This window comes from Pogona vitticeps, chromosome 14 (assembly GCF_051106095.1).
Source record: "Pogona vitticeps strain Pit_001003342236 chromosome 14, PviZW2.1, whole genome shotgun sequence".
In the NCBI taxonomy this organism is placed as follows: domain Eukaryota; kingdom Metazoa; phylum Chordata; class Lepidosauria; order Squamata; family Agamidae; genus Pogona; species Pogona vitticeps.
The window spans coordinates 8775158-8792255 of record NC_135796.1 but is presented as its reverse complement, the minus strand read 5'-3'; the positions used below and the strand labels follow the sequence as shown (position 1 = coordinate 8792255).

Here is a 17098-nt window from a genome sequence, read left to right as displayed (position 1 = left end):
TTCTTTATGGTCCAGCTCTCACTTCCATGCATCACAACAGGAAAAACCATAGCTTTGACTGTTCGGACTTTTGTTGGCAATGTGATGTCTCTGCTTTTTAAGATGCTGTCAAGGTTTGTCATTGCTTTCCTCCCAAGAAGAAGGCGTCTTTTAATTTCGTGGCTGCTGTCTCCATCTGCAGTGATTATGGAGCCCAAGAAGGTAAAATCTGTCACTGCCTCCATATCTTCCCTTTCTATTTGCCAGGATGTGATGGGGCCAGTGGCCATGAACTTAGTTTTTTTGATGTTGAGTTTAAGACCATTTTTGCACTCTCCTCTTTCACCCTCATTACAAGGTTCTTTAGTTCCTCCTCACTTTCTGCCATCAAAGTGGTATCATCTGCATATCGGAGGTTGTTGATATTTCTTCCAGTAATCTTGATTCCAGCTTGGGATTCCTCCAGTCCGGCCTTTCGCATGATGTATTCTGCATATAAGTTAAATAAGCAGGGAGACAATATACAGCCTTGTCGTACTCCTTTCCCAATTTTGAACCAATCAGTTGTTCCATATCCAGTTTTAACCGTTGCTTCCTGTCCCACATATAGGTTTCTCAGGAGATGGATAAGGTGGTGAGGCACTCCCATTTCTTTAAGGACTTGCCATAGTTTGCTGTGGTCCACACAGTCAAAGGCTTTTGAATAATCAATGAAGCAGAAGTAGATGTTTTTCTGGAACTCTCTGGCTTTCTCCATAATCCAGCGCATGTTCGCAATTTGGTCTCGAGTTCCTCTGCCCCTTCGGAATCCCGCTTGTACTTCTGGGAGTTCTCGGTCCACATATTGCTGAAGCCTACCTTGTAGGATTTTGAGCATAACCTTGCTAGCGTGGGAAATGAGTGCAATTGTGCGGTAGTTGGAGCATTCTTTTGCACTTCCCTTCTTTGGTATTGGGATGTAGACTGATCTTTTCCAGTCCTCTGGCCACTGTTGAGTTTTCCAATCTTGTTGGCATATTGAATGTAGCACCTTAACAGCATCATCTTTTAAGATTTTAAATAGTTCAGCTGGAATGCCATCACCTCCACTGGCCTTGCTGTTAGCCAGGCTTTCTAAGGCCCACTTGACTTCACTCTCCAGGATGTCTGGCTCTAGGTCTACATTGTCTGGGTTGTCTGGGATATTCAAATCTTTCTGATATAATTCCTCTGTGTATTCTTGCCACCTCTTCTTGATGTCTTCTGTTTCTGTGAGGTCCCTTCCATTTTTGTCCTTTATCATGTCCATCCTTGCACCAAAGGGTCCTCTGATATCTCCAATTTTCCTGAACAGATCTCTGGTTTTTCCTTTTCTGTTATTTTCCTCTATTTCTTTGCATTGTTCATTTAAGAAGGCTCTCTTGTCTCTCCTTGCTATTCTTTGGAAGTCTGCATTCAATTTTCTGTAACTTTCCCTATCTCCCCTGCATTTTGTTTCCCTTCTCCTCTCTGCTATTTGTAAGGCTTCCTTGGACAGCCACTTTGCTTTCTTGCATTTCCTTCTCTTTGGGATGGTTTTTGTTGCTGCCTCCTGGACAATGTTACGAGCCTCTGTCCAAAGTTCTTCAGGCACTCTGTCCACCAAATCTAGTTCCTTAAATCTGTTCTTCACTTCCACTGTGTATTCATAAGGGATTTGATATAGATTATACCTGAGTAGCCCAGTGGTTTTTCCTACTCTCTTCAGTTTAAGCTTGAATTTTGCTATGAGAAGCTGATGATCAGAGCCACAATCAGCTCCAGGTCTTGTTTTTGCTGACTGTATAGAGCTTCTCCATCTTTGGCTGCAGAGAATATAATCAATCTGATTTCGATATTGCCCATCTGGTGATTTCCATGTGTAGAGTCGCCTCTTGTGTTGTTGGAAGAGAGTGTTTATGATGACCAGCTTGTTCTCTTGGCAAAACTCTATTAGCCTTTGCCCTGCTTCATTTTGAACTCCAAGGCCAAACTTACCTGTTGTTCCTTTTATCTCTTGACTCCCTACTTTGGCATTCCAGTCCCCTAGAATGAGAAGAACATCTCTCTTTGGGGTCAGTCCTAGAAGGTGTTGTAAATCTTCATAAAATTGTTCAATTTCAGTCTCCTCAGCAATGGAGGTTGGTGCATAAACTTGGATTATTGTGATGTTGAAAGGTCTGCCTTGGATTCGTATTGACATCATTCTATCATTTTTGAGATTGTATCCCATTACAGCTTTACCCACTCTTTTGTTGACTATGAGGGCTACTCCATTCTTTCTACGGGATTCGTGCCCACAATAGTAGACACGGTAATCATCTGATTTGAATTCACCCATTCCTGTCCATTTTAGTTCACTGACGCCTGTGATGAGATGGGTTTTTGAGTTAAAATCTTTTAAGGCATATGGGTTTTGTAATTAAGAGATGAGCCAGAGAGGTTCCATCTTGTTTCTTTGTATAAAGTATCTTTGCTATGCTGACAAGTTGTTTTCTAGGCGAGCAGAGAGAATGTTATTCTGAAAGCCTGAGAAAGGACTCTGTGTGATTAGATAGATGGGAATTGTTGTGACTCTTTGATAAACCACAGAAAACCCAAATAACATCTGGTGCATATGGGAAGGAAGTCATGTGATATAACAGGACTGTTTGCCTAGTAACGAACTCTGATTGGATGACATCGTCGGAAGGTGCGATGAGCCCTTGCCAGTTACTCTTGAAAAAGGAACTTTTTCTCTATGGACTTTGTCTTTCTAAGACCGACCTTTCAGTCATTCGTGACCTACTCTTCAGCCATTTGGGACTGGTGGCCTACCTACAGGGACTGGTTCCTATGCTTTGCTGGATTACTTTTGGACTTATGGGATTTTCCCTAAGGACTGTGCATGGACTATTTTCTATGGACTAATACCTATGGAATATTCTCTATGAACTCCTTTTCTTGGAATACTCCATATGGACTATGCTCTTGTAATTTTGTAAGGACTATGGTATATTTACTGGATTTTTCTTTTCTAAGGACTATGGGACATATAATGGATTTTTACTTTTGTTTAGGGGTTTTTATTCTATAGTATCACTGAGGACTATAGCCTTTTTATAACCTACTTGGATTATTTTGTTTTTACTAATGATTTCCTAGACTGGAACTGTTTTTATTCTTTTTAATGTCTTTTTGTGTTTTTATAAGGTTTTTGAACTCTTTTATATTTTTCATGTTTTCTTTGCCTCACTACAACTGTGTAACTAAACAGCACAATGCTAATTTATTCGTTTTGGTTTAATTTGGCTTTGATACTTAGTAACATGCTTTTTCTTTAATAAAATAAAGATTATAAAACTCATTTGGTTTCCTGAACAGTACACTTGCCATAGGGTCATCTGAGAGTGCTGCCTCGGCCTAGCTTACTTAGAGTCCTGTCAGTGGTGCAAGTTAAGTCTAAGGACTACAAAGCCCACTTGACCTTTTCACGATAATATCTGAGAGTACCAGGGTGTTCTTATGTGGGCAGACCTGCGAGAAGGAGTGTTGTATCAAGGCTAGCTGAATTTGGACTCATTCAGCCCATTTTAGCATGTGCAAACTCCTGATTGCTCTCTGTCCAAGCTTACACGTCAATGTTTATTCTTGCCATCTCCTGTTTGACCACCTCCAGCTTCCCAAGGGTCATAGATCTTACATTCCAGGTTCCTATGCAATATTTTTCTTTGCAGCATCAGACTTTCCTTTCACTTCCAGGCACGTCCACAGCTGAGCGTCCTTTCGGCTTTGGCCCAACCACTTCATTAGCTCTGGAGCTACTTGTACTTGTCCTCCGCTCTTCCTCAGTAGTATGTTGGACGCCTTCCAACCTGAGGGGCCCATATTCCAGCATCATATCTTTTAGCCTTTTGTTTCTGATCATGGGGCGTTCTTCGCAAAGATACTGGAGTGGAATTGCCAGTTCCTACTCCAGGTGGATTGCGTTTAGTCGGAACTCTCCACTATGACCTGTCCGTCTTGGGTGGCCCTGCACGGCATAGCCCATAGCTTCTCTGAGTTGCTCAAGCCCCTTCGCCACAACAAGGCAGCAATCCATGAAGGGGCAGCAATCCATGAAGGATTGTTCCTTTAGCAATCTCAGTACTTCCTGCCACTTCTCCATTAACAATTATTTTTGCTGATTGATTTGTATAAATCACCCCTATCATATTCAAGAAGTTTTCTGCAAAGTCCATCATCTCAAGTTGTTTCTTCATATATTCCCAGTTTAAGTTATCAAAAGCTTTTTGCGCGTCCAAAAATAAGAGAGCCATTTGTTCTTCCAAGTGTGCTTCATAGTATTCTAAGATGTCTACTATAGTTCTTATATTGTTCTTCAATTGTCTATTTGGAAGAAAGCCATTTTGGTCTAGGTGTATAAATTGCATAAGATTTTTTAAATCTTCACACCATAATGGACGCAAATATATAATCCACATTAAGAAGAGAAATCAACCTATAATTCCCTATTTGAGTCCAATCAGCTTCTTCCTTAGGTGTTAGAGTAACAATTGCCTCTGATCAAGATTCTGAAATCTTTGGTTCTTTAAGTGTTTGATTATAAAAAATTTTCAGAGGTCCTGTTAATTTTGTTTATTTATACTTTCCATGATTTCCAGCAATGTTATTTCTGCATTTATTATCTTTTTAGCTTCTTCAGGTAGTTTGGGAAGGTTTGCTTTTTCCAAGTAGTCTTTTATCTTCTTCCTGTCTGCTTGTGCTTTATAGAGATTGGTGTACAGGTCCACTATTATACCATGTATTTGACTTTTTTGAGTTTGTAAAGTACCATTTATATCTTTTAATCTATTTATTTGTCTTTTTTCTCTGTGTTTCTTTAGTTTATAAGCCAGCCATCTTCCTGGCTTGTTTGCATTTCCAAAAAAAAAAAAATGTTTTGTAGCTTTTATCTGTTGTGTCATTTCTTCTGTGTCCATAAGGTTTAATTTATGTTTCAACAACTCCATTTCCTGTTTCACAGCTTTGTTATTAGGGTTATTTTGAAGTTCTAAATCCAATCTTTTATGTTCTTCTTTCATGTTGTTGTATCCTTGTCTTCTCTTTTTATTACTTTTAATTGTATATGGAAGTGCAAAGCCATGGAATACTGCCTTAGTTGCATCCCATATCACCTGTAATGAAGAATATTGTATTTTGTTTTCTTTAAAATAATATTGTATTTCTTTTTTAGCTTTATCTATGAATTCTTGTTCTTTCAAAATTGCCATGTTAAAAGTTCATCTTCCCTTTTGTTTTCTCTTTTCTTTCCAAATGATTTTAAGTGGGTTATGATCTGCCCATATGCTTGTTTGTATATTCAGCTCATCAATTCCTGACCTCAAATTCTTGTCCATATCATGTTGATTCTAGACCAAGATCTATGTCAGTTAGAGTAGAAGGCATATTGTAGTTTTCTCCCATTAGGCCCACGCCATGTATCCTCCAACCCCAACTCTTCTGCCATTTGGAAAAATATTTTAGGTAATATCCTTCTTTTGCTTTCCCTTTGTGGTTCTTTTTGTAATCCTTTGTTTGATCAACTATAGCATAAAACTCTCCAATTAAGCAAATATTTTGAATTTTTCCATCAAAGATTATAAAGTCTTTTATAGAACATGTCTTGTGCTTCATTTGGAGCTTATATAGCAACTAATAATGTTTTTTAATTGTTGATTTCTGTTTCCACCATTAGAATTTTTCCCTCTTGCAAAGTCAAAAAGTTGATAAATCTGAGATGAAGTTAATGTTGGAAGCAATGGCAAAGGTTAACAAAAATATCTCAGAATCGTCTCAAACACTTTTGTATCTCGATCAGAAAATTTTAGGTATGGATCAAAAAATACAAGATGTGGCAAAGGATGTTCAGACCAACCAAGAGGATTATAAAAAATGAATAAGAAAATAAACTCTTACTTTAACCAAACAGATCAACATATTCAAGAGTTGCAATCTCAAGCAAAACAAAATTCTGCTAGATTAATGGACTATGTAATGGCTACTATAGATCTACAGCAGCAGATGACCCTAATACAGGATTATAACTGGTGTAACAATATTAGATTAAAGGGAATTACAGACTTGGATTCTAACGAGAAGAACTTAATGGAACTAGCACTGGCCTGGTTGAAAAAGATGGCACCAAAAATAGACTACGATTTGGATAAAATACACAGAGTCGGTTCAAGATGTAGAGGTTAATCTCGCCATATTTTGATCAGGATTTCAAGCCTCAGAAAAAAAGAGGAACTGATGAAAGTTTTATGAGAGAACCCAGGGAACTTGGTATTTGAAAACCATCCTATGCAAGTGTTTAATGACTATTGTAATGAGACTATGAAATCTAGAAGAAAAATGCCCGGTTATTACATCCATTCATCAAAAAAAAAGTCTTAAATATAGCTGGGGTTACCCAGTGTTTCTAAAGGTGCATCACAATGGAAAATTTCATAAAGTTACATCAGTTTCAAGGGCTTTGGAGTTCTTAAAGTATTCTGGAATAGTAAAAAAAAGAATTGGAGGAGCAAATCAAGATGATGGAGAGACCGGTGCCAAGTCAGGAGTTGGAGGAAGAGGAAACAATGGAGTGGGACTCAATTGATGGTGATAAGGAGGAAGAAGAACAAGAAAAACAACAAGAACAAGAAAAACAAGGAGCAAAACCAAAACAACCAAAGAAGGCTAGAGGATGTGGAAAATCAAGAGAATAACAGTTAATAGACTTCATGTAAAATTTTATTTGATGTAAATGGAGATTGTCTGAAACTTGTAATGTATAATATAAAATAATAAAATCCAGAAAAAAATTAGAATGGAATAGTATTATTTGAAAAAAGATAATAAGGAGATTTTCAAGGAGCTACCCAGTGATGGTTAATTATTTTTAAAAGGAGGAATAATCAGGAATACATTGAGATAAAAGGAATATTAAAAGGGGGAAACCGGGAATAGAAGAATACATTTATATATATATATGGAAGAAATCTGGGAAGAAATATATATATCGGGTTTTTTTAAAAAATAATTATATAATATACCTAATATGCTGAAATCTATATTTGAATATTTTTTGCATAAATATATGGGAAAAATAAGGGTATGTATGTATATGTTTGGGGTAAAATAGGATTCACATAATATAACAGAGTGAGACAGGGAGAGAGTTGTGATGGATAGGGACAGACACATCCCCCCCAGGGTCCATAGAAGAGACCAGAAGAATCTATTAGAAAAGAGGGGAGAAAAGTAATAGTGGGAAATTGGCTGATAGAAAATTCATTAGAAATTCAAGGGTTTTTTTAATTGTTTTTTAATTGGGGGAGCACAGTAATACACAAACCAGGACTAGTATTAATCTTAAAAAATAAATTAGAGTATGGTTAAACATTTAAGGTTTTTAATGGAATGTCAAAGGCCTGGGGTCTAACATGAAGAGGGATAGGATACAAGATGTACTAAATAAAAGTAATGTGGATATTGTATTTCTGCAAGAATCTCATCAAAAAAGGAGAGTTTTAATGAATTGAAGAGCAAATGGATTGAAATTTATGAAAAATCGTTTGGGACTTCAAAGTCTCAAGGAGTAGCAATATTAATATCAAAAAAGAGTGAATTTCAAATAGATAAAATGGAAAAAGATACTCAAGGCAGATATCTGATAATACAAGGCAAAACAAAAGGTTTAGACATTACACTTCTAAATGTTTATGCACCTAATGAGAGACAGGAGGAATTTTTTGAAAATATATTGAGAAGACTGGATAAATTGAGGAAAGGTTCAGCGATATTAGCGGGAGATTTTAATATGGTAATGGATTTGAAGATAAATCAAAGTTGTGAAATGGAGAAGGGAAAATTAAAAGTACAATATTAAACAGATTAATAAATAAAACAGATTTGAAATATGTATGGAGAGAGTTAAAGGGTGATGAAAGAAGATTCTTCTTTCACTCACAGGTGCATAATTTGTTGCCTAGAGTAAATGATATAGATTTGTTGCCTAGAATAAATATACAGTTATTGAAGTCATATAAATATCGGACCATGCCAGAGTGAATATGGAATTGATGTTTAAATGTGATTATAAAGAGGTAAACAGATGGAGAATTGATACGAATATTTTCAGGCACCCATATTTGATTGAAAAATTTCAAAAAAACTTAGAAGATACGTGGGAAATAAATGAGAAGGGAGGAGGTCAATCTAAAATAATTTGGGATACTATGAAATTTGTGGCAAGAGGGTACACATGTAAGATGTCATACATGATTAAGAAAAACCAAGGGAAAAGAATACAGGAATTAGAAGACAATATAAAGGAATTAGAAAAAAATAGTTATAGGAACCAGAGATAAAAAAGCAATAATTGAATTACAAGCAAAGAGGAAGGAATTAAAAGGGATTCATCTGGAAAAAGTACAAAGAAATTTAATTTATCTAAAAAGAAATTTTTTTGAATATAGCAATAAGAACTCTTAAGTTATTAGCTAAAGTGTCTTCCATAAAAAAGAATAAAAGTCATATAGGAGTAATACAAGATATGGATGGGAAAAGATGTAATAAAATGAAGGAGAAATTGGAAGCTTTTCAAACATTTTATAAAACTTTATATGCTAGTAAAAATCGTTCCGCAACAAAAATTGGAGTATATAAAAAAACTTTAATAAGAAATTGTTAGATGATGATAAAAATAAAACAGAACAGTTGATTATGGATAAGGAAATAGAAAATTTCCTGTCTTTAAATAAATAATTTAAAGACAGGAAAGACCCCTGGAACAGATGGATTAGGCCCAGAATATTATAAAGTACAGTGGTGCCTCGCATAGCGAGGTTAATCCGTTCTGGATTAACCTTCGCTATGGCGAAACATCACTGAGCGGGACGGGAAAGCCCATTGGAACGCATTAAACATCGTTTAATGCATTCCAAATGGGCAAAAACTCACCGTTCAGCGATGCATCCCAGTCCGGCAGCCATTTTCGCGCCCTCGGTAAGCGAGGGCAGGGCGCGAAAACGCTGCACGTGGCCATTTTGGGGCTTCCGGCGGCCATTTTGAAACCGCCGAACAGCTGATCCATGGCTTCGTTTTGCGAAGATCGGTAAGCGAAACGCTTACCGATCTTCGCAAAGCGATTTTCGGCCATGGGGGCCATCGGTAAGCAATCGCATTAACGATCCAAAAAAACAGATCGCTATGCGATTTCGTCGTTATACGGTGCGCTCGTTAAGCGAGGCACCACTGTATTTAAAAAGATTCTTATACCAAAGTTAAAAGAGTAATTTAATAAGATACTAATGGGAGAAGAAATCCCACTGTCATGGAGAGTCACTCATTGTTTTAATATTGAAACCAGATAAAAATTCAACAAATGTGGAAGCATATAGATCCATATCACTGATAAATCAAGATGCTAAGATATTCACGGCAATAATGGCAAAGAGATTAAATAGTTTTATGGGGAAATATATGAAAAAGATAAAAATGGATTTATACAGGGTAGACAAATGTCGGTACTTAAGGTACCTAGCTAAAGAAACTAATTCTAAAGCCGGAATATTGTTAGACATATATAAAGCATTTGATTCAGTGGAATGGGGTTCATTAAAAATATTGATTAAATATTTAGGGTTTGGACAGATAATCCACCAACTGTATTCACAGAATACAGTCTGAGTTAGAGTTAATGATGGTATAACTGAGACAATATACCTAGGTCAAGGCACAAAACAAGGTTGCTCCTTAACTCTAGTATTATTTACAATAATTCAATTATTGGGACAGATAATTAGAGAGGATAAACAGATTAGAGGGATAGACAACAAAGTAAATTGTAAGATAAACTTGTTTGCTGATGACACATTATTAATGGTTAAAAATCCAATTGAAACAATAGAAAAGCTTAAACTACATTTGAAGGAATTTGAGATTAGTTAGTTAGGCATCCTTCAGTCTCGAAAGACTATGGTAGCGTGCTCTGTATGGAGGGCTTGGAACAGCACCTAATGTGGCTGAGAAGGCCAATTCGAGAGTGACAGTCCCTTCCACACTGAAGACAAATCCAGTCTGTCCCCTGTCCGGCTCCCTGGTTTTGCTGCTTTTGTGACTTCCTCTTTGCCTCGGCCTGCTGGACAAGGGTCTCTTCAAATTGGGAGAGGCCCTGATGCACCGCCTGCCTCCAGGCTGAACGCTCAGATGTCAGGTTTTCCCATCTGTTGAGGTCTATTCCTAAGGCCTTCAGATCTCGCTTGCAGATGTCCTTGTATCGCAGCTGTGGTCTCCCTCTGGGGCGATTTCCCTGCACTAATTCTCCATATAGGAGATCCTTTGGAATCCGACCATCAACCATTCTCACGACATGCCCGAGCCAACGTAGACGTCGCTGTTTCAGTAATGTGTTCATGCTGAAAATTCCAGCTCGTTCTAGGACTGCTCTGTTTGGAACTTTGTCCTGCCAGGTGATGCCAAAAATCCGTCGGAGGCAACGCATATGGAAGGTGTTCAGCTTCCTCTCCTGCCGTGCACAAAGGGCCCATGACTCACTGCAGTACATGAGTGTGCTTAGAACACAGGCTCTATAAACCTGGATCTTCGTATGTGTCGTCAGCTTCTTATTGAGCCATACTCTCTTTGTGAGTCTAGAGAACATGGTGGCTGCTTTGCCAATGCGTTTATCCAGCTCGACATCTAGAGAGAGGGTGTCAGAGATGGTTGAGCCAAGGTACACAAAATCATGAACAACCTCCAATTCTTGTGTGGAGATGGTAATAGAGGGAGGTGAGTCCACGCCCTGGCCCATGACTTGTGTTTTCTTCAGGCTGATTGTTAGTCCAAAGTCTTGGCAGGCCTTGCTGAAACGATTCATGAGTTGTTGGAGGTCTTCGGCAGAGTGGGCAACAATGGCTGCATCATCTGCAAAGAGGAAGTCCCGCATGCATTTCAGTTGGACTTTGGTCTTCGCTCTCAATCTAGAGAGATTAAAGAGCTTTCCGTCTGATCTAGTCCGGAGATAGACGCCCTCGGTTGCAGCTCCAAAGGCATGCTTCAGCATGACAGCAAAAAAGATCCCAAAAAGGGTTGGTGCGAGGACACAGCCCTGTTTCACTCCGCTTTGGATGTCAAAGGGGTCTGATGTTGAGCCGTCAAAAACTACAGTGCCTTTCATTCCCTCATGGAAAGATCTGATGATGTTAAGGAGACGAGGTGGACATCCAATCTTGGGAAGTATTTTAAAAAGGCCATCCCTGCTAACCAGATCAAATGCTTTTGTAAGGTCTATGAAGGCCACTAAGAGTGGCTGTTGTTGTTCCCTGCATTTCTCCTGCAACTGTCGGAGGGAGAATACCATGTCAGTGGTGGATCTATTAGCTCGAAATCCACACTGTGATTCTGGATAGACTCTGTCTGCAAGCATCTGGAGCCTCTTCAGCACCACAAGGGCAAGCAGCTTCCCTACAACGCTAAGAAGAGAGATGCCACGGTAGTTATTGCAGTCGCCCCTGTCTCCTTTGTTCTTGTACAATGTGATGATGTTTGCATCCTTCATGTCCTGTGGTACTCCACCTTCCCTCCAGCAGAGACAAAAGACTTCATACAGTTCGGAGGTGATGATCTCCTTACAGCATTTCAGCACTTCAGCGGGGATGTTGAGATTATAACTGGGTTAAGTGTAAATTGGAGAAAGTCAGAATGTTTATTGTTAAATCACTCGGATGAGGAGAAAAGAAAAATGAAAATGCAGTAAAATGCAGTTTAGAGTCTCTTTTTGTGACGAGGAGTTCTGTGCTGGAATAATGCTTGCTGGATGCTGTGGCTTTTTTTAAAGGTGTTCAGTTTAAAAGGTGCTCTCCTGCCTTTTTTAAACTAAAAGCTGCTTGTTTTTAAAGGTCTTCTCTTCAGAAGGTGTTCCCTTCCCCCCTCCTTTTTTGCCCTTTTTTTCACCTAATCTTAGGTCAAAAGAAGAAAAATTCTCCTTCCCCCTTCCCCCGAGTGGATTAACCGGCGTTCTATGGGAATTAATACTTCTACTTGCGAATGACACCTCTAGATAAGAACGAAAAACAGTTGGAATGGATTAAATGGTTTTCAATGCATTTCTATGAGAAATTTTGCTTCTACTTATGAACATTTCAACTAACGAACATTTTCTGGGACGGATAAAGTTCGTAACTAGAGGTTCCACTGTAATAATGATTATGGCAGCAATATTAATTTTTGCAAGAAACTGGAGAAATGATAATCATTTCAGCTTGGAGGAATGGTACAGAGAATTATGGGATATGGCAATTAATGACAAATTGACATGTGATGTGAAAATAAGAAGAGGCCAATCAAAAATAATGATTTTAAGAAAATATGGAGTGTATTCTTGGAATATGTATTTCGGAGAGGGAAGGGGTATACAGCGAGGGAAGAAACAATGATTTTTTTGGAGAGAAAATGGATTGAATGAAGTTTAGTGCTAGCCCTGAAGGTGTTGGTGGCACTTATGTAACTGTATTTTATTTGGTTTTTTTCTTTGTGTGGTAGTAGGTCCATGTTGTGTAATTTTTTATTTTAAAAAAAGGACTTGGGCATGCCAAGACTCAGACTCAGACTTGGGACTCATCCCGAAGACTTGCCAATATCTCTGCTTGTGAATGAGGGTGGAGTGCATTCCAAGTTCTATGAGACATTTTCAAGGGGGCCGAGAAAAAACTGAACTGGGAGAAGGAAGAATCCAGACCCTCCTTGGGTCTCGCCGTCTTTATCACTCCCAGAGAGAGGATCTTGATTTCTTTGCCTGCACTCCTGCTCACCTAGAAGGTTTGCTCTTCTTCTTCTTAGGTGTTTGCTGAGGTGAGCTCAGATCTTGAGAGATTTGGGGCTCGTGTGAAGAACGAAATTGACCCCTTGGGGCGTGAGTGTGAATTGAACCCTCCCAGGCTACAGCATTTTGATGCATGGGGACAACGAGTGGACCAAATTATCACTTGCACAGCCTGGAAGAGGATGAAGGAGATCTCAGCTGAGGAAGGTCTGGTGGCTGAAGCTTATGAGAGGAGATACTCAAACTGGAGGTAAAAACAATCTTGACTTTGATTAGCACCTGTAGCTTTACAGATAGTCAGATGTCAAGGAAAGTAGCTCAGATTTTGCCCAAATATGCTCAGCACCCTTCAAACCAGATGCTCCTCCAGAGAGCTTATCCTGTTGCTTTTTTTCCTGCCTGTATTCTAGCTGCCATTTTGAAATTAAGTAAGGCATTGTGTGTCTCCCTCTTTCCACAGTCGCATTTACCAGATTGCCAAGCTGTTCTTATTTGCTCCGTCATCTGGCTTCTTCTCAGCTCCCCTAGCCATGACTGATGGTGCAGCAAAAGTAATTGAGGTGAGACTCCCTTGCTTAGCTAGTAGGTTGTTGTTCATCATCATTCTTGAATTACTGTTACATCTTTCCAGGTTCAATATACTTTAACTGGATAACTAGACAAAGGATGGGAAAACAAGGAGAGGGTAGACCAATGATGAAATTTGAGGAAATTGTTGAGAAAAGAAAGAAAACAGAACTTAGTAAAAATAGGAAGGAGACCATCAGTGTTAAACATGAGATGAATACATGCAAAATATAAACAACAGCTTTAAAAGAAATGTGGCAAGGAGATTCAGCTAAAGACGTTAAAGGAGAAGACTGGAATAAAATGTGTAATTAAAGAATAATGAGAAGTATATCTGTAAGGTTAAAGAAAATTGTTATGAAGTGGTATGAACATGGTAATTAACACTGGTGAAACTAAATTCATTAAATAAAACTGTATCATCTTTATGCTGGAGAGATAAAAGAAGAAAAGGGGACATGTTTACCTTTGTGATGGACTTGTCAAACAAGAAAGAAGGAATGATCAATGATCTTTAAAGAGAGTACTGAAATAATGGGCATTAATTAGGGATGGCACGAATTTTTAAAAAATCACCAAATTCATTCAAAAGTCACTTATTCAACCATTTTTATTTGTACAAATACAAATCAATTAATTTTAGTGATTTTGATTCATCAGTTTGTTTTGGCTATAAAATGCCCCCCCATGGCACTGAGAGACGTCAAAAGTGCAGGAAAGTTTCCTCTGACTCAGTAAACCAATCGCCTGTGGAGAACCTTGGTGTTGGCCTTTAAAATGGCCAACATTTTGTATGTAGCTTTAGATTCCTTTAGTGTCCATGTGTTTTTGCTAGGCATGCATATTTCTTAGCTTGTGTAAATTGTAAATGGAGACGGGAGGGCATTGTGGCAACACTGAAAGGGGGCTTCCAGCAGGGTTCTTATTAGGGATGGCCAGTACTGTCCTGAAAACTGATCTAAACCTGTTGTCCAGGCCTCACCCGGTGCTACCCAAGCCACTGCTCTTGCTCTTTAGCATACAAAACTGATAAGGTATACAAGTCTGCTGTTGCCTCTGTTGGGGGCTTTTCATTCAACTTTAGAGCAAAACCAGTAGCGTGTATCTCTCAGCTTCAATAAAATTGTGTTGCTTCATGCTGGTCTCCTTTGCTTGGTCAAGGATAATTTCTATACTGAGGCAGAACAAGGTCCATGATAATCAGCAGCCATACTTGACAGGTGTGCAAAATGCTAAATCATGCAGTCTGAGATGATGCAATGTCCACATTGATTGGCTTACACCAACAAGGGGTTATGGGCCCAGAAACGTCTGCCTTGCACCAGAGAAGCTGGTGATTGCCAGAGGATACCACAGAGGCCAGAGGAACCAATCCAGAAGTGGAGAAAGTCCAGTAAGGTGAGCGTCCTGCTATTCAGAGTCCAAGGGGGATAAAGAATGGAAGACAGAGATATAAAGGCAGTAAAATGCAGTCAGTTGGGGCAGCAGGAATGGGAGGATTCCCTCTCACAAAGCTAAATGAACAGAACTTTCTGACCTGGTCAGTTAAAGCTGAAATGCTGCTGAGAAGGGAAAATTTGTGAAAGATTATTTCCAATCTCCCCACTGTCCTGAATGAGGAACAGACAAAGCAAAATGAGAAGGCTTTAACAACAATAGTTCTGTGCTTAGAGGACAGCCAATTAATACTCATGCGTGGACTGACCTCAGCTAGGCAGTGCTGGCAAGCTCTGCACCGTGTCTATGTTCAGGACTCTGCTGGCAGTAAGACTTTACCATGATGGAAGCATGTTAGAACACTTACAGCAGATGAGAAATTTGTTTGTGGAGCTTGAGCAGAGGGGCATGCAGTTCACAGAGAATCACAAAGTGTATGTGATCCTGAGCAGTCTTCCAGAAGACTATGATGTGCTAGTAACAAGCCTTGAATCCATGCCAGAGAGGGACTTAACCCTGGAGTATCTGACAGGGAGATTGTTGGAGGAAGAGGGAAAAAGGAATGAAAGGTCCCAAGTCAGAATGAGAGATGACATCCCACAGCAGAGGAGAGCTGCTTCCAGGAGCAATGGAGAACAGATGGGAAAAGCTCTTGCTGTAAGTGTGGTTCAGAAAAGTATTTGCAAAGGAACTGCAGAGAAAAAGAAACTAGCCGGACCAGCAGTCGTAAGATCAAACCCACATGACAGTGTGAGCTCCCGTCACTTTGTCCCAGCTCCTGCCAACCTAGCAGTTCGAAAACATGTAAAAATGCAAGTAGATAAATAGGTACCACCTCCGTGGGAAGGTAAAACAGCATTCCCTAGTCACGCTGGCCACGTGGCAACGGAAACTGTCTTCGGACAAGTGCTGGCTCTATGGCTTGAAAACGGGATGAGCACCGCCCCCTAGAGTCGGACACGACTGGACTAAAAATGTCAAGGGAACCTTTAAGGAAATCTCTCTTTGTTCTCTTGTCTATTCTCTGCACTCTGATAGTCCTTGGGGGTCCCTAAGCTGCTGGAGGACGTCTATGCGCGACTGACATCACGTGACCCCGGACAATTCTGGACCTCTGGCCAATGGATGACTGAACGCAGGGGGGGCTCCGATGTTGGTAAGTCTGCCAAAGGAGAGGGGGGTTGCGGAGCCTTTGCCTTTCAGGTCTTTCTGAAATATAAAATGCCCAAAGCATTGAGGCATGATTTTGGTTACTTATGCCATTCTCTACTTTGTTAGTATCTAAGGTTGTCGTATTGTTTGTTTCTCTCATCCAGCATTTCTCAGTTTTTACTCCTGTCAGATTTAGAGGAGGTAGCTGGCATACCAGACAAAAAGAAAAGAAAATGTTTAAAAAATAAAGAAGGCAAAAACATATGTTTGAGGAAGTGGACTTGTCTATGAAAGCTCACATTAACATATAACAGTTAGTCTTTAACTTTTTTGGTCTTCTTTATTTTTTTAGGGGTTTTGTCGTCATTCTTGTGGTTTTTACTTTTAAATGTTATTCTGTTGTAAAAATCTGCCCGTCCAACTGCTCCAATGTTTGCTGTGTGTTTAGTCGTTTAGTCGTGTCCGACTCTTCGTGACCCCATGGACCAGAGCACGCCAGGCCCTCCTGTCTTCTACTGCCTCCCGGAGTTGTGTCAGGTTCATGTTGGTTGCTTCGCAGACACTGTCCAGCCATCTCATCCTCGGTCGTCCCCTTCTCCTCTTGCCATCACACCTTCCTAACATCAAGGTTTTTTCCAAGGACTCTTTTCTTCTCATGAGATGGCCAAAGTACTGGAGCCTCAGCTTCAGGATCTGTCCTTCAAGTGAGCATTCAGGGTTGATTTCCTTTAGAACTGATAGGTTTGTTCTCCTTGCAGTCCAGGGGATTCTCAAGAGCCTCCTCCAGCACCACAATTCAAAGGCATCAATGTTTGCTCCTTCTGTCTTTATAGCCCCATTTGCCTCATCGCCTTGTTTCCTCAGTTTGGGGAGAGTTCTGCTACCTTGGGAAGGAAAAGCCATCACTGCCAAAGTCTTGTGCTCTTTCCTGCAGGCAACGGCACAGAAACGGTGGCCCAGCCCCTCCCGGACGGTACCTATAGTCTCCATGGTTTGAAGTGGTTCACCTCAGCCACGGATTCCGATGTAACTCTGACACTGGCGCGAATCTTGGCTGCTGACGGGCAGGTGGAACAGGTCAGATTGGGAACAGGCATGGAAAAAGCGGAAGCAGGAACCTTTTTTATCTTGTCCTTG

The 17098-nt window shown here is 39.8% G+C and overlaps 1 protein-coding gene across 2 annotated transcripts in view; it reads left to right on the top strand.

The window, feature by feature from the left end:
- LOC110070887 (acyl-CoA dehydrogenase family member 11) overlaps window positions 1-17098 on the top strand; it is an 83227-nt gene that overhangs the window by 49275 nt on the left and 16854 nt on the right. For both annotated transcript variants that reach the window (XM_072983423.2, XM_072983424.2), the window contains exons 2-5: window positions 12823-13055; window positions 13266-13365; window positions 15848-15965; window positions 16896-17038. In XM_072983423.2, the coding sequence (XP_072839524.2) occupies window positions 12823-13055; window positions 13266-13365; window positions 15848-15965; window positions 16896-17038 (594 nt within the window). The remainder of the gene's footprint in view (window positions 1-12822; window positions 13056-13265; window positions 13366-15847; window positions 15966-16895; window positions 17039-17098) is intronic.